The sequence below is a fragment of the Eubalaena glacialis genome, chromosome 3 (genome assembly GCF_028564815.1).
Source record: "Eubalaena glacialis isolate mEubGla1 chromosome 3, mEubGla1.1.hap2.+ XY, whole genome shotgun sequence".
In the NCBI taxonomy this organism is placed as follows: domain Eukaryota; kingdom Metazoa; phylum Chordata; class Mammalia; order Artiodactyla; family Balaenidae; genus Eubalaena; species Eubalaena glacialis.
The window spans coordinates 185164983-185187952 of NC_083718.1; the positions used below are offsets into that span (position 1 = coordinate 185164983).

Below are 22970 nucleotides of genomic sequence, written 5' to 3' on the forward strand. Positions count from 1 at the left end.
TCTGATCTTTTCCAAAAGGAAACCTGTGGAAGCCATCAGAGAACAAGACATCCTTTTCATGCCAAGCATGAGCAAGCCTCCATTGTCTCCCCCTACCCTTTAGAGGGACTTAGCGCAGTGATAGAAGAGCCTCAATTTCCCCCAATTCCACTCTAGGTTCAGTGGGCACAAAGCCATAACTTTTTCCCTACTGGTAGCAGAACAAGTATCTCACAAGTACCGAGGAAAAGGAAAGGCAACCACTCGTCCGTCCATTTCCACCCACTGCTTTGCTTAATTCATGTCTCAGTGGTAAGTGTGTACCATGAGCCTTAACAATGTCCCTTCTCTTTCTTGGGGGAAAACTTTCAGACCATCACTTAGGGCCCCAAAACTATGGGAATAGGAGCATCATGTGGCCCAGCACAGCCTCCATCCTCAATTCCCACAGTTAAGTTGGCTGAGAAAGACGAAGGAGATACCCCTAAAATGAATGCTATTTGCACAAAGTAAATATTTTAAATGTCAAGAAATAAAATTCCAAAGAGATACTTTTCATTAAAAAGAATATCTGCTTGGTTAAGACATTTAAAAATAATATAAACCAAAGCACAAATCAAAGTATTTGGGATTAAGGCAAAATTACACTTAGAGGTAAAACCAAAATCTTAAATCAGTTTATCTGAAAAGAAATAAGAAACCTACCATATCAAGCTGCATGCCACCATTCAAGACACAGAGATCATGGGTAAGATGAGGGTGTCCTTTGCTGAGGTATGTAACTGACCAGCTCTGATGATATTGGGGGAGGGGGGTGGGTGCTAGGACCTCAGACTCCTCGGAAAATCCAGGAGGTGACTGGATTCTGCATCTCTTCTTTGGTACATGAAGATTTTATATACCTTTCTAATCACATCTTCCTTCTTTCCAACTACTAACTTCCAATCAGAAAGCACACCTGATTAGATTCCAGACTGTCCATCAGGTTAATCCTGATCGGATCTTTGTCTATCTCAAGAGGAATGGATTGAATCAGATATTCATTTAGGAAAGAGAAAGAACGAAGGTGGGGTATTGGAGTCAAAGGCACGTTCCTTGATTCACTCCACAAATATTGATTGGGTTTTACCAATACCAATAGTTATACCTGTGGGTATGAGACAGGGAAGGGGTTATCGATTTGTGATATTGGATAGGAAAAACAAAAATTTAAAGCATCAGTGTTGGGGGATCTTTGGCCATATCACAATTATCAAAATGTCCCAGAATAAAAACAGCTTCATGAAGACAGTGGTGTTGTTCCCAAAGGAAACACAATAAATCCATCCCTGTATCAAGTGTCACTTAGGTGTTATGTCGGACACATGGGAGATCATGAGCTTATTCAGGCAGCAAGGGAAGTTCTTTTGGGGATGTGGTTGGTTTTCCAGCCTTATGTCAAGGCTTCTCTGAAGGAGGTCAGGTCAAAATCACAATGAGAAGGGTGGGGCTGGGCAGCGTGGAGCTGGGCATTCCTAAAGGGACCATGTGAATGAGCCAAACAGTGGAAAACATAGTTGTTGGGTTTTTTTTCTCCTGAGAAGGGAGAAGATTTAAAGGCTATTCTCTGGGTGGAGTTTAGAAATTAAAAGGGAGTGGCTAAGAGGAGGCAGTGTCATCTTTGATGGTGTTTCCTCCCAGAAAGTTGGTATCAGCACAGCAAACAGGCATGAAAAGATTAATCTGAGAATGTGAGCAGAGGAAGAGGCTGTGAGCCCTGGGAAGTCAGGCATTTCCAAGACTGAGAGCCACTGAGGGTGGGCACTGTGGGCTCTTTGGGAACTTGGAACCAGGGGGAAACATGAACGTGGTCAGTCACAAATAACCCTGTCATCCAGGGGCAGCTGCTAAGAAGAGATGTTTTCCTTTAGGTTTTTTCCCCACAGAGGATAATTCCCAGATGGCAAATAGCCCCACCCATTTTCCAGGGGTCTTGGAAGCTGAACTACAGTCCCATTGTCCCCTTTCCAAGTATATTTTGATAATTACTGTTTTCTAAAACTTAACTAAGTTCAGCACAGATTCTGATCAAGGTAATAGCAATGGGCACAGAAATAAAATTCTGTTTTTCTCTTCATATTAAGCACTGTTCACAAATACCAACACCTCTTCCAAACAAAATCCAGAAGCTGTATTTGGTGTTTAAGGATCTGCCACGTTCAGGTATGAGTTTCATCCCAGCTATGCCACACAGAGATTCTTTTGAAGTTTCAGGGCACAAAGAAAGCTGGACCCTCCCTCCACCCCCAGAATTTTCCATGCCTCCCCCCACCACATTCAATATGGTGCCCAGACAATTCTTGTATACCACTGGCTGCCAAGGCAAGGATTATTTGAAGATTGTTCTCCATCTGGGTATCTTTCCTGAAGATTCTTTTCACCATACTTCTACCATGGGTATAAATGGCTTTTACATAAAATTGGGCTAAACCAAATTGTACTCAAGAGACTTTTAACTCCCAGGCCATCAAGCACCTTTATTAATGAGTTGCAGTATGGTGAGATTTGTAGCAACAATAATCATAACCATCTCTGTTTATTGAACACATCTGGTTGAGCAATGGTGCTGGCACTTTTTATCCACTAGTTCAGATAACCTTCTCAGAAAATCTAGAGGTCACCTATTTTTCTGCATTTTTAACCTGGTGGGTTGGGGTTTTACTCTGCAGAGGAATCTGCCCACTGCCATGCAGTGAATAACTGGTAGATTCCCTTTGTTGACGGAATCAGAAGGAACCAAGGAACCCTGAGTTGTCAAACAACCTAAATTTTGGAGAGGACGGACTGAGAGACTTCACTTGAATGTTAGTGGAAATGGGGAAATCGCAATGTCTCAGGTGGGGATGTTTCTATGGGTTTGCAGCTTCTATGAGATCCAAAAAGACCATTGTTTTAAAGTGGCAGGTTGTAACTAATTCTCTGAAGAAAACTCCAGGGATGAAACGGAAAGGTACAGAGGTGGGCAGACTCGAAGTTGAACCTCTCTGGGATATTTGGGAATTTGCAGGATACTGGGAAGGAGCTTTCTTGCCTGAGCAGTAATCAACTGTGGGAGCTGTGTCAAAGAAAACCAGAGACAGACACAGGTTTATATGGTAAAGGCAAATTTTATTCAGGATTATTGCAACAGAGGAAAAGATACACCAGTATGGAACTGGTCTCCATTCACAATACAACGATGACATTTGGGGATTCACAACCAACAAGCAGGGGGTTTTGTGGCTGGAAAATTACTATGAGGAGACTTCAGTTCTGGGGGAAATCTGGCTAAACCAGTGTAACAGGATTCCTACCGAAGGCAGTCCAGGGTGATCAGATTCCAAGAGTGGGGAGTGAGGAATTTGGATCAGATATTATTGGAATATCAGGTATCAAAGATGTGGATTCTTCTAAAACTGACTAATCAGGGTTCTTCCAAAAGCTGGATTTTACAAGGATGTACACAGATGGGCCTAGCAGAATGTCAGGAGACTGACTTAGAGTTTGCAAGTGTACGTGCCAGTTGAGGGGATCGTGTTGGAGCCATGGGTGCATTGTGCAAATCCTGATGTAGTGAAGAGCTTGGCCAACTTGAGAACAGGAAGAAAGCCACTGAGGCTGGGCAAGGAGGGTGCAGACAGTTCAGGAAGGATCCATCGGAAGTATTTCATGATCTTATTAATTCTTTCCCTACTGGTGAAGAAAGTTAGGGGAAGATTGTTTTATTCTTATATTGTTATTTATTCTGGTACACACCATCCAAGCACACCTGGTATGGTCTGAGTGGTGAGGGTTAGCACAAGGTGATACAGCCATGCTCTCTCTATTCCTTCTCAGTTGGTTCTTTTAAGTTTATACAGCTAAATCAACCCTAAGTGCAAATATTTGTTTTTCTCTTTTCCATTGTAAAAGCCTTGACTCTTTTCTTTTTTCAGTTTTCTTTTGGCATATTTTCCTAGAAGAGTTTTTCCAGTTTTATAGAGATATGATTGACCTCTTTTTCGGTGTACAACATGATGATTTGATATATGTATACACTGTGAAATTATCACCACAATAAGTTTAGTTACCATCCATCACTTCACATAGTTAATTTTTTTTCCTGTGGTGAGAACTTTAAAGATCCACTCTCCTAATATTTTTTTTTCAAGTACACAATACAGAATTGTTAACTTTTGTGACTGTGCTATACATTACATCCCTATGACACATTTATTTTATAACTAGAAGTTTGTACCTTTTGACCGCCTTTATTCATTTCCCCATAAGTCTTTCTTTGACTTGTTTCACTTAACATAATGCCCTAATGATCTGTCCATATTGCTGAAAATGGCAGGATTTCCTTTTTTTTTATGGTTTTAAGCCTGAATAATATTCATATATATATATGAATATATATGTATTATATATATATTCACATTTTCTTCATCATTCATTGATGAACACTTAGGTTGTTTCCCTTTCTTGGCTATTGTAAATAATGCTGCAGAGAACGCAGGGCTGCAGATATCTTTTTGAGAAAGTGATTTCATTATCTTCGTATATATACCCAGAACTGACATTGCTGGATCTTATGGTACCTCCATACTGTTTTCCACATTGTCTGCACATTCTTACATTCCCAGCACAGTGGCTACACAAGGGCTCCTTTTTCTTCACACCCTCACCTCACTCGTTATCTCTTGTCTTCTTGATAACAGCCATTCTAAAAGGTGTGAGGTGATATCTCCTTGTGGCTGTGATTTGCATTTCCCTGATTAGTGATGCTGAGCAGCTTTTCAAGTACCTATTGGCCATCTGCATGTCTTCTTTGCCAGAATGAAGTCAGCAATGGACAGTCCCCTGCAAATAGGTAAAGTGTAGAGAAATACAGGATACAGGTCAACCCGAAGTGTGTTTTTCTGTAGGATACGGCAAACCAGGTGGAGAACTTGGGGTCTGGGGTGGGGGATAGTTCCCCTGGAGGCCTCTCAACAGTGGGGCTCAAGAGACTCAGTTCCATCCCCTGGCTTCAAGCCAGCCCGGGAGTACCTGAACAGGTCATCTGTTCTGCCCTTTCGTTATTGTGCTTTACCCTTGGAACACACACTGCCTCCTGGAATGCCACCAAAAAAGCAAATCAACAAAAGTCGCAAGGGTCTTGGGAAGTAAATGCTGTCCCCTGAACTAATGAATAGAAGCACAAGACCTCATCTCTATAACTGGAATTTCCTCCCAAGCATCCCTGGTTCTCACTGTGCGCACTCACTGAGGCTACCTCAGAACTCTTCCCATCCCTGTTCTCAGGACACAGTTCTTCAGATCTTGCAAAATCAGGCACATGGGGAGGGTTGCAAGGTTGTCCTCAGGGCTGTCTCAAATCCCCAAACTCCCATCCCCCATTCCTGTTAGCATCACTGACCCTCTGTGTAATATTCTGATAAGGAAGGAGGTGACTCAGTCCAAGACACAGAAAGTTCCTTGATAACTGACCCAGACACAGTCCAGTGTCCTCTCCTGCACAGACATGGGTGCTGGTCTGATGGGAGGCCCTGGAGAAGAGCTATAGGCCCATCCTGAGGCCAACAGCCTTCTTGTTCCAGCTCCATTTCCGTAACCCAGAGAGTAGGGCCATCCCAGAGGGGACTCAGTTAGACTTTCCTCTCTGTCTGACACTCTTGGTCTTCTCCTAAGCTTTTGTTCTTCCAAGTCTTTCCCCAAATCTATCTGTCCTCTCTCACCTTTCTTCCTCCAGGCCTCACCCCTTGCCCAGCAGTCTAGATGATCTTGCATCTCCAGCCACCAGGGGACACTGTGGGCCCAGAATTGGCTGCAGTGCAGGGTTCCAGGAGGGAGGCGAGAGAGATTGCATGACCTTGAACTAGGGGGCAGCCAGGGAGTGGAGGCTGGGGTGATGGGGGAGACTGCCCAGGCAGGGGCTTGTTAGGGGACCCTGGAATTTGGTAAGTAGGGTTGTGACATAATCTGATGGGTGTCTCCCAGCCCCGCTGGCTGCTGTTGGATAGTGTTCTGGGGGAGTTAACAAGGAAGCAGGGATGCCAGCAGGAGACCCTTGGTTGCTCCTGGCGGCAGATCCTGGCTTGCACTTTAGGTACCTTGGGGACAACTTCAGGGACACTTGGAGGCAGAATCAGCAGCACTTTGCTCTTAGAGTGAAGGTGGGGCATGAGGGTAAAACAGGGGTTGAGGGACCTCCTAGAGCCTTGTGGTGACTTCTTAAAATTGGGAAGAATGGGAAAGGAGCAGGTATGAAAAAAAGGTAAAGAGTCTGCTGGGCCATGTTATTTTTCAGATGATTACATCATTTTATGAAAAAAGATGAAGTACAGAGTAACGCCTGAAATATATATATATAATCATATATATTCTTATTCAAGAGCTATTTGCAAATGCCTCCCATGGACTTTATATTTATACATGGTGTTGCAGTACTGTGGGTTGCAAAGGGGATTATAGGTCCTGCAGTTTCAAGGCCAGGCTCCTGACTAAGGTCAATCTCTGGCCCAGAAAAACAAAGTCATGTGGTTTCTTTTCTGTTGTCTTCAGGGTCACTGTGGGTCAGGTCAGAATGCTATGCAGAACATTTTTTTCTCCATATTAGAGGCTGCAGGGTGGCACTCCAAAAGCCAAATGTGTCCTACAGACATGTTTTGGGACAATGTTTTAACAAATAAGATTTGTGGCCAGAGGTTAAAAATCAAGTTTTGCATCATAATTTACTCCCCAATATCCCTTGAAGAAAAAATCTTAAAAGAAAAATGTAGCATCACTGAACCCACATCCTTAAGGGGTATCACTGGGCATGAACTGAGAGGCAGCTTCCGTGATGTGGGGACCCGTGCCCTGCAGGTCTCCATGGTCCCTGCCTGCAATCCTTCACTAACCCCCTGCCTGGCCCTGGGTTCTGTGGGGTTTGTGTCTCATGTAGGAATATGCCCAGGCAATTTGACCTGAGACTGGGAGAGAAGGAACCTGTTCACCAACTCCTGCAGTGGGCAAAGGGTGGGAAGACCCCAAAGTGGGATTTGGGGACCTGGGCTATAGAAACTGCATGTATCCAAGCTGTTCCTACTCCAGTGACTATGGGAACCTTAATTCAAGAAAAAAAAAAATCTAGCACAAAATCCAGATTCAGGAGTATATCTGGAACCTACAGTGAACTGGGGACCTCAGAGACAGTTTCTTTTCAGACAAAGAACCAGAGACCCAGAGCATGAAATGTGCCAGCAAGAAATGTCTGACCAGAACTGGGACCTCGGAGCCCCACAGGGTTTGCAGGTCAACACGGCTATGCCTTCAAATTCATGCATGAATTATCTGAGCATTGGCACACCCGAGTTCACCAACAGCCCCCAGATGTTTGCCAAGAAGAAATAGAAAATCGCTGGGGGCAGGGGGCAATCAGGTTTTGACTTATTTTCACATCTGCTCCCATGAGTTAGCGCCAATCACACAAACCCTGATCCTGAAGCCATAGCCACCTGTAAATTGGTGTCAAATTGGCCACCAGGGGGCTTGTGCCAGCCAATGGGCTGAACTCTAGGGGGTCACCCAGGCTTGGCTCCTAAGGTGCTGGGTTCCACAGTCAAACCAACACATCTTGGCAGAGGGACCAGCTGGCAGGTTACCGGATGCTGCTGCAGAGCTGGGTCGTTCCCTGGGGCCTGGCTATTTATGCCTGTGGTCTTTGAATGTCAAGAAACAGCTGCTGCCATTTTTGGAGGATTTATTCTGCAACAAGTTCTGGGCTAAGTGTTTGTATCTGAGTTAGAGATCATCATGATACCCATTCAATAGGGGAAGACATAGATTCAGAGAAGGACAGAAACTTCTTCAAGGACACACACCAGTAAGTGTTAGAACTGGAATTCTGTCCCGTCTGTTTGTCAGTGCTCTTGAATATTGCACTATGCTGCCCCAGATCCTGGCAATGCACTGCTCACCTTAACATTTGTAATAAAATTTTGGAGTCATTGACTCCTCCCCTGCTGGAAGACCTGAGAGAGAATCTGGTCCAGATATTTACTACCTTGTTTTAACCACAGAATCTATTATTCCAAAGAAATTGCACAGATTAAAAAATAAAAGTACAGCAGTTCAGCCCATGGATACAAGAACTGGAGGATGAGATGAAGTCATGTGAGGATTTTCTTTTCTTCCTTCTTGCTTTTATTTTTTTTAATGGAAGATAGTGGAGAGCCTGTCAGAAGTTGATGAAATTGATCTAAGATAGGATAAAATGAATAATTTAGAGAGATGGAGAAAACATTGAGAAACCAAAGAGAAGCTTTCCTGAACATAAGGAATTTTGTAGTATATAGTTGGTAATAACAACAAGAACAAAAATGGAACAAACTAAATTTACACAAACAGGCAAAGGGTTAAACTGTGGACCATTCATTTTTATGGAATACAATATGCAAGTTAACACGAATAAGGACAGATTTTTAAGACCTACCCTTAAATGAAGAAAGCAAGATGATCAAAACCACACTAAGACATCTTCTCTATAAGGAAATACAAACCAGATATTTCTACATGCACGTATAAATGTATAGAAAGTCAGAGAGAAGTCTGGAAAATACACTAAACTTTGCCCTCTGGAGAGGGGCCTGGGATGAGGAGGAAGTTCAGTGGAGATGCTTGCTCTATCTGTATTATTGGAATGTTGTACATTGAGAATGTGTCTTGTATTGCTCTGGGCAAAACAAAAAACAGTATTGAAAACAAAACAAAACTTTTCTTTCATGTACATTTACATGGACAAATATATAGACCACAATTGCTATTTCTTCCATATCAACTTATCTACGTTATTGGTAGCCAGAAAATGTTGATTTTGCACAAATCTGCATTTCAGTGAAAAGTATCATTTGGCTATAAACTGATGTTAAAGATTTCCACACACCATGCAGTTCAGGCTTTGTGTTCAGCTACCACAGTGTGAGAGACACAGTACCTGCCGTTTATGGGACAATCTCTAACAGGTGAGATTGTCAAGGTAAATAATTGTAATACACACCCTAATCATACAATCCAGCAATCTCACTCCCTGGTATCTACCCAAATGAGTTTAAATCTTATGTCCACACCAAATGTGCACACAGATGCTTATAGCAGCTTTATTCATAATTGCCAAAACTTGGAAGCAACTAAGATGTCCTTCAGTAGGTAAATGAATACATAAACTGCAGTATATTCAGACAATGGTATGTTATCAAACCATGAAAATACTTGGAGGAACCTTAAATTTGTATTAATAATTCAAAGAAGCCTATCTGAAAAGGCTACATATTGTATGATTCCAAATATGTGACATTGTGGAAAAGACCAATCTCTGGGGACAGCAAAAGAGATCAGTGGTTGCCAGGGAATGGGGGAGAGGGAGGGATGAAAAAGAGCAAATAGGACTTTTATGGCAGTGAAACTCCTCTCTATGATATGATGATGGATACATGTCATTATATGATTGCCAAAACCCATAGAAACAACACTGCCAAGAGTGAACCTTAATGTAAACTATGGACTTTGGGTGATAATGATGTGTCAATGTAGGTTCATCAATGTAACAAATGTACCAACCTGGTGAGGGAAGTTTATAGTCCTGAAGGCTGTACATGTGGTGGGGTAGGATTTAAATGGGAACTCTTTGTACTTCCTGCTCATTTTCAAGATGAACCTAAAACTGCCCTAAGAAATAAAGTCTACTGTAAAAAAATATAATTGTAAACTTTCCAGCGCTAAAATTTTATTATTCTAAATTTTTTTAAAGAAGAAACCATTCTTGTTCATTAATGTTTAAAATCAGTTTTAAAGTCTCATTTGTTTAGAGGCTCCAAATCAAGTTAAACTTTTCTTAAAAGTAAACTTTCATTCTTTAAAAGTATTAAATTTACTTTATAATTTTTTTCTTAACATTTTTATTGGAGTATAATTGCTTTACAATGATGTGTTAGTTTCTGCTGTATAACAAAGTGAATCATCTATATGTATACATATATTCCCCATATCCCCTCCCTCTTGCGTGACCCTCCCACCCTCCTTATCCCACCCCTCTAGGTGGTCACAAAGCACTGAGCTGATCTCCCTGTGCTATGCGGCTTCTTCCCACTAGCTATCTATTTTACATTTGGTAATGTATATTACCATATGTCCATATGTCCATATATACACTACCACTCTCTAACTTTGTCACAGCTTACCCTTCCCCCTACCCCTGTCCTCAAGTCCATTCTCTAGTAGGTCTGTGTCTTTATTCCCGCCTTGCCCCTAGGCTCTTCATGACCTTTATTTTTTTTTTTTTTTTAGATTCCATGTATATGTGTTAGCATACGGTATTTGTTTTTCTCTTTCTGACTTACTTCATTCTGTATGACAGACTCTAGGTCCAACCACCTCACTACAAATAACTCAATTTTGTTTCTTTTTACGGCTGAGTAATATTCCATTGTATATATGTGCCACATATTCTTTATCATTCATCTGTTGATGGACACTTAGGTTGCTTCCATGTCCAGGCTATTGTAAATAGAGCTGCAATGAACATTGTGGTACATGACTCTTTTTGAATTATGGTTTGCTCAGGGTTTATGCCCAGCAGTGGGATTGATGGGTCATATGGTAGTTCTATTTTTAGTTTTTTAAGGAACCTCCATACAGTTCTCCATAGTGGCTGTATCAGTTTACTTTCCTACCAACAGTGTATGAGGGTACCCTTTTCTCCACACCCTCTCCAACATTTACTGTTTGTAGATTTTTTGATGATGGCCATTCTGACCAGTGTGATATGATATCACATTGTCGTTTTGATTTGCATTTCTCTAATGATTAATGATGTTGAACATTCTTTCATGTCTTTGTTGGCAATCTGTATATCTTCTTTGGAGAAACGCCTGTTTAGGTCTCCTGCCCGTTTTTGGATTGGGTTGTTTGTTTTTTTGATATTGAGCTGCATGAGCTGCTTGTAAATTTTGGAGATTAATCCTTTGTCAGTTGCATCATTTGCAAATACTTTCATTCTGAGGGTTGTCTTTTCGTCTTGTTTACGGTTTCCTTTGCTGTGTAAAAGCTTTTAAGTTTCATTAGGTCCCATTTGTTTATTTTTGTTTTTATTTCCATTTCTCTAGGAGCTGGGTCAAAAAAGATCTTGCTCTGATTTATGTCATAGAGTGTTCTGCCTATGTTTTCTCTAAGAGTTTGATAGTGTCTGGCCTTACATTTAGGTTTTTAATCCATTTTGAGTTTATTTTTGTGTATTGTGTTAGGGAGTGTTCTAATTTCATTCTTTAATGTGTAGCTGTCCAGTTTTCCCAGCACCACTTATTGAAGAGGCTGTCTTTTCTTGTATATGCTTGCCTCCTTTATCAAGACACATATTAATCAAACTATCAAAAATTAAATACAAAGAAAAAATATTAAAAGCAGCAAGGGAAAAACAACAAATAACATACAAGGGAATCCCCATAAGGTTAACAGCTGATCTTTCAGCAGAAACTCTGCAAGCCAGAAGGGAGTGGCAGGACATATTTAAAGTGATGAGAGGAAAAAAACTACAACCAAGATTACTCTACCCAGCAAGGATCTCATTCAGATTTGATGGAGAAATTAAAACCTTTACAGACAATCAAAAGCTAAGAGGATTCAGCACCACCAAACCAGCTTTACAACAAATGCTAAAAGAACTTCTCTAGGCAGGAAACACAAGAGAAGGAAAAGACCTACAATAACAAACCCAAAACAATTAAGAAAATGGTCATAGGAACATACATATCGATAATTACCTTAAATGTAAATGGATAAAATGCTCCAAGTAAAAGACATAGACTGGTTGAATGGATACAAAAACAAGACCCGTATATATGCTGTCTACAAGAGACCCACTTCAGACCTAGGGACACATACAGACTGAAAGTGAGGGGATGGAAAAAGATATTCCATGCAAATGGAAATCAAAAGAAAGCTGGAGTAGCAATTCTCATATCAGACAAAATAGACTTTAAAATAAAGATTATTACAAGAGACAAAGAAGGACACTACATAATGATCAAGGGATCAATCCAAGAAGAAGATATAACAATTGTAAATATTTATGCACCCAACATAGGAGCACCTCAATACATAAGGCTAATACTAACAGCCATAAAAGGGGAAATTGACAGCAACACAATCATAGAAGGGGACTTTAACACCCCACTTTCTCCAATGGACAGATCATCCAAAATGAAAATAAATAAGGAAACAGAAGCTTTAAATGATACATTAAACAAGATGGACTTAATTGATTTTTATAGGACATTCCATCCAAAAACAACAGAATACACTTTCTTCTCAAGTGCTCATGGAACATTCTCCAGGATAGATCATATCTTGGGTCACAAATCAAGCCTTGGTGAATTTAAGAAAATTGAAATCATATCAAGTACCTTTTCTGACCACAACGCTATGAGACTAGATATCAATTACAGGAAAAAAACTGTATAAAATACAAACACATGGAGGCTAAACAATACACTACAAAATAACCAAAAGATGACTGAAGAAATGAAAGAGGAAATACAAAAATACCTAGAGACAAATGACAATGAAAATGATGATGACTCAAAACCTATGGGATGCAGCAAAAGCAGTTCTAAGAGGCAATTTTATAGCAACACAATCCTACGTCAAGAAACAAGAAACAACTCAAAAAACAATCTAACCTTACACCTAAAGCAATTAGAGAAAGAAGAACAAAAAAAAAAACCCTAAAGTTAGCAGAAGGAAAGAAACCATAAAGATCAGATCAGAAATAAATGAAAAAGAAATGAAGGAAACAGTAGCAAAGATCAATAATACTAAAAGCTGGTTATTTGAGAAGATAAAAAAATTGATAACCCATTAGCCAGACTCATCAAGAAATAAAGGGAGAAGACTCACATCAACAGATTTAGAAATGAAAAAGGAGAAGTAACAACTGACACTGCAGAAATACAAAGGATCATGAGAGATTACTACAAGCAACTCTATGCCCATAAAATGGACAACCTGGAAGAAATGGATAAGTTCTTAGAAATGCACAACTTTCCGAGAATGAACCAGGAAGAAATAGAAAATATGAACAGACCAATCACAAACACTGAAATTGAAACTGTGATTAAAAATCTTCCAACAAACAAAAGCCCAGGATCAGATGGCTTCACAGGCGAATTCTATCAAACATTTAGAGAAGAGCTAACGTCTATCCTTCTCAAACTCTTCCAAAATATAGCAGAGGGAGGAACACTCCCAAACTCATTCTACGAGGCCAACATCACCCTGATACCAAAACCAGACAAAGACGTCACAAAAAAAGAAAACTACAGACCAATATCACTGATGAACATAGATGCAAAAATCCTCAACAAAATACTAGCAAACAGACTCCAACAGCACATTAAAAGGATCATACACCATGATCAAGTGGGGTTTATCCCAGGAATGCAAAGATTCTTCACTATACGCAAATCAATCAATGTGATACACCATATTAACAAATTGAAGGAGAAAACCCATATGATCATCTCAATAGACGCAGAGAAAGCTTTCGACAAAATTCAACACCCATTTATGATAAAAACCCTCCAGAAAGTAGGCATAGAGGGAACTTACCTCAACATAATAAAGGCCATATATGACAAACCCACAGTCAACATTGTCCTCAGTGGTGAAAAACTGAAACTATTTCCACTAAGATCAGGAACAAGACAAGATTGCCCACTCTCACCACTATTATTCAACATAGTTTTGGAAGTTTTAGCCACAGCAATCAGAGAAGAAAAAGAAATAAAAGGAATCCAAATCAGAAAAGAAGAAGTAAAGCTGTCACTGTTTGCAGATGACATGATACTATACATAGAGAATCCTAAAGATGCTACCAGAAAACTACTAGAGCTAATCAATGAATCTGGTAAAGTAGCAGGATACAAAATTAATGCACAGAAATCTCTTTCATTCCTATACACTAATGATGAAAAATCTGAAAGTGAAATTAAGAAAACACTACCATTTACCATTGCAACAAAAAGAATAAAATACCTAGGAATAATCCTACCTAAGGAGACAAAGACCTGTATGCAGAAAATTATAAGACACTGTTGAAAGAAATTAAAGATGATACACATAGATGGAGAGATATACCATGTTCTTGGATTGGAAGAATCAACATTGTGAAAATGACTCTACTACCCAAAGCAATCTACAGATTCAATGCAATCCCTATCAAACTACCACTGGCATTTTCCACAGAACTAGAGCAAAAACTTTCACAATTTGTATGGAAACACAAAAGACCCCGAATAGCCAAAGCAATCTTGAGAAAGAAAAAGGAAGCTGGAGGTATCAGGTTCCCTGACTTCAGACTATACTACAAAGCTACAGTAATCAAGACAGTATGGTATTGTCACAAAAACAGAAATATAGATCAGTGGAACAGGATAGAAAGCCCAGAGATAAACCCACGCAGATATGGTCACCTTATCTTTGATAAAGGATACTTTATAATTTTTAAAGAACATTTATACCTTTATTATTTATAGAAATCACAGTGCAGTTATTTACTCAACTAGCATTTATATAATATAAGATTGATAGGGACAGAGTAAAGAGACAACGTAGGTAATTAAATAGTTAATCCCACTAGGGGATTAAGTAAAAAAAATATATGCGGGACCCCTGTAAGTTAATGATCACTTACGAAAACAGGTTTGCTTGACCACAAAACCAAGCAGGCGTGCTTAGCAACAAAACCATTCAACACAAACATGAGACATGCCCCCAAACAATAAAAAAATGGTGGCATGAGACCCACATCCTGCCCAGTGAGCTCAGTAAGTTAATGACCCCTAGGACATGCTCTCTGCCTACATGAAAAACAATAATATATGGAAAGGTGGCATTTCAAAGTGAAAGACCCTCATTGTACTGAGACCTAGAATAATTTTTCCATAGTGCCATAACAGTCCAGGCTTGACCATGTAGGGACAAGAAAACTCCCCTGTCCAATCTGGAGGAGGAGTTGATGATGGAGGCATGACGTCTACTCAAGAATGCAGAAGAAGGTTGTCTTTTCTTCCTCCCCATTTTTCCTTTGATTATAAAACTGTAACCCACTAAGTTCTCCAGGGCAGCACCCTGTTGCCCACCCACTTGTAAGCCTCACAAGCATCTTATTCTAATAAATCACTTCTTATCTATCACTTTGCCTCTCCCTGAATTCTTTCTGCATGGAGGGCATAAAGAACCCGAGCTCTTCAGAGCCCCCCCAAAACGCCACATAGCAGTTTCAAGATTTTTTTAAAATACTGAATTATATAGTTCTGCTTGCAAAACTAATTTATATCCTCTGGTCTGGTCTACCAGTAGGTGTCTAAAAGTTCTGAGGCTCAGAATGTCTACCTAATAATCACTAGAGATGAATCCAATCTTTTCTCTGTCCCCCTCCCTGCACTGGCTGCTAAAGCACCCTGGGTGAATCAGGATTCTTTGGTGCCACAGGTATAAGCTGAGTCCCACTTCACACCCTGGATTCTGCTCTCCTTGACGTTGTCAGGAATAGAGGGTAAACTAGAGGATGAAGATAGTGGGGGTGTCCACCAGGAGGGAAAAACAAGGGAAAGACCCTGTTGCTGAACTCTTACTGCATGTCAGGTCCTGTGCCAGGCCACCAACTAACATTGTCTCATCGATTCGTGCTGAAATCCTGTAACTTGAGTGTGCGCCATTATCTTCATGTTACGGGGAAAATGAGGCCCTTGCCTAAAGTCCTCCCACCCTTATATCCTATTCCTCCCCCGAGCCAATAACACCAGTCTTTGATTTTGTAACGAGGAGTCTTCATTCGGGTGCCTTTTGTTTAGGGTGACTGTGATGGTTAATTTTGAGTCACCTTGGAGAAGAAATGCCCAGATATCTGGTAAAACAATAATTCTGGGTGTGTCTGGGAGGGTGTTTCTGGAAGAGATTAGCATTTTAATCCATAGACTGAAGGAAGAGATCTGCCTTCACCAATGTAGGTGGGCATAATCCTATCCTTTGGGGGCCTGAATGGAACAAAAAATCCAATTTTCACCTTCTCTCTCTTCTTGCCCATGAACATTGAAGCTTGTGGCTCTAGAGCCTTCATACTCTGAACTTACACCAGGGGTCCTCTGGTTCTCAGGCCTTCAGCCTCAGACTTGGAATAACACTGTCAGTTCCACTGTTTTTCAGCCTTAAACTTTGGTCTGAGTTATACCATCAGCTTTGCTGGTTCTCTAGCTTACAGACAGCAGACTGTGGGACTTCTCAGCCTCTGGAACCATGTAAGCCCATTCCCATAATAACTCTCCTCTAATATGTAACTATATATACAGCTGACACTGGAAACATGGGTTTGAACTGCCTGGGTCCACTTACATGAAGATATTTTTCACTAGTAAATATAGCACTAAACCATCTGAAGTTGGTTGAATCCGAGGACATGAAACTGATGATGGGGACAGCAGACTATGAGTTGTATGAGGTACATAACAGGTATTTGTTATATATCCTGATATGCTGATGTCAAAACATTCTATGCCCATTTTCCATAACGGGGAGAATCAGGAGGTATTAAGGGAATAAAGTCAATCTCTAATTGATGTGAACTAGTCCCCCCAAATGGTATAATTTTTAACACACTATAAAAATACTAAAAACATGTTACATGCCTACATGGTTTTAAAATTTTGCTAAAAGGAATTTGGATGTCTATACTGGCCACAACTAGGTTAATTCAAGAAGGACCACTACCCACCAATGACAGGCATGGGTTGGTGAGGACCAGAGGCTCAGCTTAGTTGTATAGATAACACCTTCCAGAACCATGGGCATTGCCTTGTGTAGTGAAGCTTTTTCCCAGCACATACAAAGACCAGAAACTGAGACTAAAGGACCCACCAAGAGAACAATGAGGACTACTCATGTCCAGGATCATGGCCTGAGTCAGCAGTGAGGACCCTGCCAAGAGCTCTTCATGCTATTGGCTCATTGGCCACTGAGTATGTTCCCCTTGTGTGTATTAACCCACTGAACAGCCACAGAAATAAGCAATGTGGTAAGAGATGCCCCAGATAGAATAAAGAATTTGCGGGAATGGTAAGGTTTCAGATTATAGACAACTCAGTGCCTTTTTTTGGTTGTTTTTTTTTTTTTTTTTTTTTACCAGTAACTGAAGATTACTGAGGTATAAACTGCAAAAACAGAATAATACATCATGGGGGGCAGCAGTCGGTTTACACTGGGAGTCTCTTTATTTCTGACCATTTATTTACAGCCATCCACCCAGGGATAACTCCAACATGTGCATCTCAAGCCTGAACTTCCTTCCAGAAATTTAGATCAATATTTCAGACTCTATAAACACATATTCCTGAATGTCCCATCAACTACCTGAGTCAAGATTTCCCCCTGCAATCCTGCACCCTTGCTGGATCACCTTTCCTTTCTCCATTCACATTGATCAGATGTTGGAAACCATGCATCAGTTTTCCCTTCAGGATGCACCTTTGCCTAGATTTCAGAGTCCAAGTTCTCAGAAGAAAGTTTTTGATAGAGAACTAGGCAGAATACCAACTAGGCAGCGGTATTATAGCTGTATACAACAGGCTCGGGATGATAGAATGTGTTTTCTCCACAGTGAGGACAGGGGCTGGAGCTAATCCAGATAGTCCTGGGACGTTCTAAGTCTCTAAGGATCTTCAACAGCTCAGCCTTAAGCTGGACAAGTCTCTCTGGGTGGAAATCTCCCTGAGGGCTGTAACTCTCCCGAGGGGCAGGATACAGCTCTTGACTTAAACTGAGCAGCCCGGAGGTATGTTGCAGCAGCTTCTCCATGATGGCCATGGAGAGGAGGTTCCCACACAGGCTGAAGGTCCTGAGCTGGGAGCAGTGGCTCAGGGCAGGCAGGATGGCCTCAAGTTGGGAGTCCATGATCCCACACAGATCTAAGTCCAGTTTCTGGAGAGTGGCTGCAACTTTCTCCAGCAGAACTTGGAGGAGCTCAGGACTAAAGTTGGTCAGAGTGACACCACTCAGATCCAGGGCTTTTAGCTGACTGATGTTCGGGCACTGGGACAGATGTGTGAAGTCTGATTCTGTAAGCAGGCAGTTGGTTATTGAGAGGTTGTCCAAGGGGGTCTTCAGGCAGCTGGAGAGAAACCAAGGAATTAGGTCTTGAAAACTGGAGTGGCAGGTGAACTCCAGGTGAGAGAAAAGCCCAAGGTCAATGTTGTTCTGACCATCAGATAAAGGTCAATACCCAGGATACCCAATCTCATTTTAGCCTGAGTCCTTTCATCTTCCTTGTGTGACTGGGTCAAGTTCACAGAATCTTGAAAGCTCTCTTTCCTCATCTGTCAAGCAGAATAAAATTTACTCTACTTCCTTATGAGGATGAATGAAGATTATGGCATGGACTAAAACATGCTCAGAGGAGAGTCTTACACAGAGTTTCAATCAAGTGGCATCACTGAATTTTAATATTGGGAGACACGAAAAAAAATGCTTTCAAGTCAGGTTCCTTCAGTCCATGCTTGGGCCCCCAGCACCTATATCTCAGGCCAAGTGAGAGTCCTGGGTGATAAGCATAGAAAACCAACCTGGACAAGTTCCCAAATCATCAACTGTGGTTTTCCAGTCTACAGGGGCTCACTTACACCCCTGTATCACCTGCAAATCACCTACCCCTTTTTTTAATCCTTTTGGCTCCAGCTCCTTAACCATCCTCTCCAGAATCATGCATTTCCCATATGTTAATTACCTTATCTGGAGCACAACACAACTTTTGCTGAAATGAATTTGAGACAGGCTCACTGTGGTCACTAAACGGGTGAGCACAGAGCTTCTCTTTAGAAATGTTCAGGTCAGCTTACGTATTTTACTAGGTCATCTGATTAAAGATAGATATCTCTTCCTAAGGCAGAAATCACAAAACCTCCATTGATAGATCTGAATGGTCTAATCTGTACCTTTTTAGCATGGTGTCCTTTTCCAGAGCCTCTCTGCCAGTTTAGCCCTCTACCTTGATTTGTGTGGTTATGTTATACCACACTTCAAGATAGAGCAGCAAAGGAGACAATGCATTCACATTCTATTGTTGTGTTTATTGTTACTCAGCCAGTGTGGCCACACTTACCTGAGCATTTGGTCCAGGCAACCTTCAAGAAAGGAGGGAGATTCCATATAGAGATCCCGGAGGTGGTGAAGTCTGAGGAACTGAGAGGTAAATTGGACAATGTGCTGCTGTTCCTGCTCCTCAAAGGCAGACAAGTAGACATGGGAGAGAAGGAGTCTCTGCACATTACTCATCTGGCCCAGGAGAGGAGCAAACATGGCCAGGGTAGACAGATGCCAGGTGCTATTAACTTGCACTTCTTGGATACAGTCCAGCTGCACCCTACTCAGGACTTCCTTAATGTTTTCCATGGACATTGTAATGATCTTCAGCTTCTTACAGCACAGGTGTATGGAACCTTTTCTCTGCTCCACCCACCTGATAAGGTCGATGAGGAATTCATCCAGGTTACTTTCCTTGAGGCGAAGTTCTACATACACCTCCAACAGAGCTAACGGCTGCTTTGTTCTTGAACTGTCCTCAGCCACTGGTGCCATCATTGAGCTTGAGTGCACATGGGAACTGGATCCAGACCACATCCTCCAGAAATACTGTCCAGTATTCCTTAAATCCAGAACCTGCAGCTTGCACCTCCTGTGGGGAAACAGAAGATTGGCAGCGATGGTTTAAGAGCCACACATAATGAAACCACAGTCTCAGAATTTAGGCAACACTCAGACTTCCCACGTGTGCTTTTACTTCACATTCCTGACATCACCTGCTGCCTTGCCCTCTTCTTCCCTCTCTGCCTCACCTTCCTCCATCTTGTTTCCCCTTCCATCCTTCCTGGTTCTCCACTTCTAGTACCTTAAGCATCACTAGAAAGATGTGGGGACATGTTCCTTCAGGTGCCCTTTCATCTTAGGTACTCCTACATTTCTGGAAGGCATTTCCCAAAGTGAACTCAGCAATGGCCAAGTCCTCTGAGCCTCTTCGTTTGGCATCATCAGAAGCCTCTAGTCCATCAGCTGGCCACCCACTCTTATGACACCAGCTGCCTCTCAAGGATGTCTAGGACTCTACCAGGATACCTGGATCAGACTCACCTGGGGCGATCCTGCTGGGCAACTAGGACATCAATACCATCCAACACTGCTTGTAAAGTCCCCCGGTGAGGCATCTGCATCAGACCCCCCAGAGGCAGGCGGACAAAGGGCCAGGCTTGCACCATGGCCTTCAGGGCCTCACTGTGTCTCCCGTAGAAGGCCAAAATGAACAGTGGTGGGAAGAGGTCGGTGGGCAGACACTCCAAAGTGGAGATAGCCAAGGCCTCATCCCTCAGCAGGTCCATTGCTGCTAGGTCCAGGAGTCTGAGTGGGTTCCAGACACTCATGCTGACTCTGCTCCAAAAGGAATCCTGTGAATATTTGCAGGGAATAAGTCATCCTTCTCAAGCCAAGCATGAGTAGACCTTCATGTGTCTCCTTACCCTTCAGAGGAACCAATTCAGGGCCAAGGTCACTGCTCCAGCAGCAGTGGAAGAGCCTCCGTTTATCCAAATTCCACTCTGGGCTCTGTTGGCACAAAGTCATAACTTTGCCCCTTCTGGCACCATAAGAAATGCCTCACAAGTACCATGGAGATGGAAATATCAACCACTAGCCTATCCATTTCCATCCATTTCTTTGCTTAATTATGTCTTGCTGGGAGGTGGGTACCATGAGCCTGAAAGTTGACCCCAATCTTTTTTTGGGGCAAACTCTCAGATCATCACTTAATGTCCTAAGACTATGGGAATAGGAGAGTTATGTGGACCAACACAGCCTCCATCTTCAGTTCCCACAGTTAACCTGGTTGGGAAAGATTAAGGAGATACCCTTAAAATGAGTGTCATTTGTGCACAAACTAAATATTTTAAATGTCAAGAAATAAAATTCCAAATAGATGTTTCTCATTCAAAAGTAAATCTTGTTGGTTAAGATATTTAAAAATGATATACATCAAAGTGCAGATCAAAATGTTTGGTATTAAGGCAAAGCTACACTTAAAGGCAAAACAAAAACCTTTAATCCATTCTTTGAAAAGGAAGAAAAAGGAAAATCTCCCTGCCATCCCTAGCTGCATGCCATCATTCAAGACCAGATTACCATAGATGAGATCTGGGTGTCCTTAACTGAGATTGTTAACTTACCAGCTCTGATGTGATTGGCAGGGTATTCAGACCTCAGTTCTGTTGGAGAACCCAGGCAGTGACACCAGAGCAAGAAAATTCTGCATCTCTTCTTTGGTACCTGAGGCTTTTGTAGATCTTTCTAATCACATCATCCCCCTTTTCAACTACTATCTTCCAATCAGAAAGTTATACCTAATTAGATTCTAGACTGTCCATCAGGTTAATCCTGATTGAATCTTTGTCTTTCTTCAGATGAGTTGACTGAATCAGATATTCATTCAAGAAAGAGAAAGAATGGGGGGGGGGGGGCAAGAGAGTCAAGGAATCATTTCTGATTCACTCCACAAACATTGATCGAGTTTTACTAGTATGGACAGTTGTAGCTCTGGGTGTGAGACAGGAAGGGTTTAATCTCTTCCTGAATGAGAATAATAATACCAAAAGCATTATTTTGGGGGGATCTTCAGCCAGATCAAAATAATCAAAATGTCCCAGAATTTTAAAAACTTTCTAAAGACAGTGGTTTCTTTCCCCCCAAAGCCCCAATATAAAGAGGTCCTAAGGAGGAGATATGGGGATATATGTATGTGTATAGCTGATTCACTTTGTTATAAAGCAGAAACTAACACACGATTGTAAAGCAATTATACTCCAATAAAAAGGTTTAAAAAAAAAAGTCCTTGTGTCAAGTTGCCATTTAAGTGTTATGTGGGTAACATAGCAGATCATGAACTGATTCAAGGAGCAAGAGAAATGCAACTGGGGATGTGTTGGTCCTCCAGACTTAAGTCATGGCTTCTCTGATGGTGGTCAGGTAATAATCACAATGAGAAGTAAGGGTGGGGGCTGAGGAGTATGCAGCTGAGTATACATTAAGTGACCCTGTGAATGACCCAAACAGTGTAAAATATGTTTGTTTTCTTCCCTATTCGGCAGGCTTGAGATTAAAATTTTTTCTCTGGATGGAGTCTAGAAATTTACAGGGAGTAACTAAGAGAAAACAATGTTATCTTTGAGCTCCTTACTTCCCAGAAAGATGGGCTCAGCTCAGCAAATTGGCTTAAAAACACTAAATCTGAGAATGTGAGTGGAGAGTGAGGCACCCAGCCCTGGGAATTTGGACATTTCCAAGTCTAAGAGCCACTGAGGGTGGCGCTGTGGGCTCTTTGGGAACTTGGAGCCAGGGAAAAAGTAAACATGGGTCAGTCGCAAATAACCCTGTCCTCATCATGGCAGCTGCTACCAGGAGGTATTTTCTTCTAGGTTCTTCCCACAGAGGATGATTCCCAGATGGCAATTAGCCTCAGCCACTTTCCAGGGGCTTTGGGAACCAAACCATAATCCCATTGGCCCCTTTCCAAGTATATTTGGATAATTCCTGTTTCCTCAAGCTTAGCTAAGTTCAACACAGGTTCTGACTGAGGCAATGCCATTAAGCTCAGAAATAAAATTCTGTTTTTCTTCTCATATTTAGCACTGTTCACAAATTTCAACCCATTTCCCTCACAGAATTCAGAAGCTCTATTTGGTGTTTAAGTGTCTGTCACTTTCAGGGATGACTGCCACACCGGGCTGCATCACAGGGAGATTCTTTTAAAATTTCAAGACACAAAGCAAGTGAGAACCTTCCTCAACCCCAAAGAATTCTCCATGCCTCTCTTTCCCCCATTCAGCGTGAAGCCCAAACATTTCTTTTTTTTTTAATTTATTTAT

At 41.5% G+C, this 22970-nt stretch overlaps 1 protein-coding gene across 1 annotated transcript; it reads right to left on the bottom strand.

The window, feature by feature from the left end:
• Positions 1 to 17604: 17604 nt before the first annotated feature.
• Positions 17605 to 20477, bottom strand: LOC133087270 (PRAME family member 4-like). Its single transcript, XM_061184096.1, has 3 exons — positions 20191 to 20477; positions 19166 to 19738; positions 17605 to 18178 (listed from the first exon to the last, which is right to left on the bottom strand). Exons 1-3 carry the CDS (start codon positions 20475 to 20477, stop codon positions 17605 to 17607), a joined length of 1434 nt encoding a protein of 477 aa, XP_061040079.1.
• Positions 20478 to 22970: the final 2493 nt, after the last annotated feature.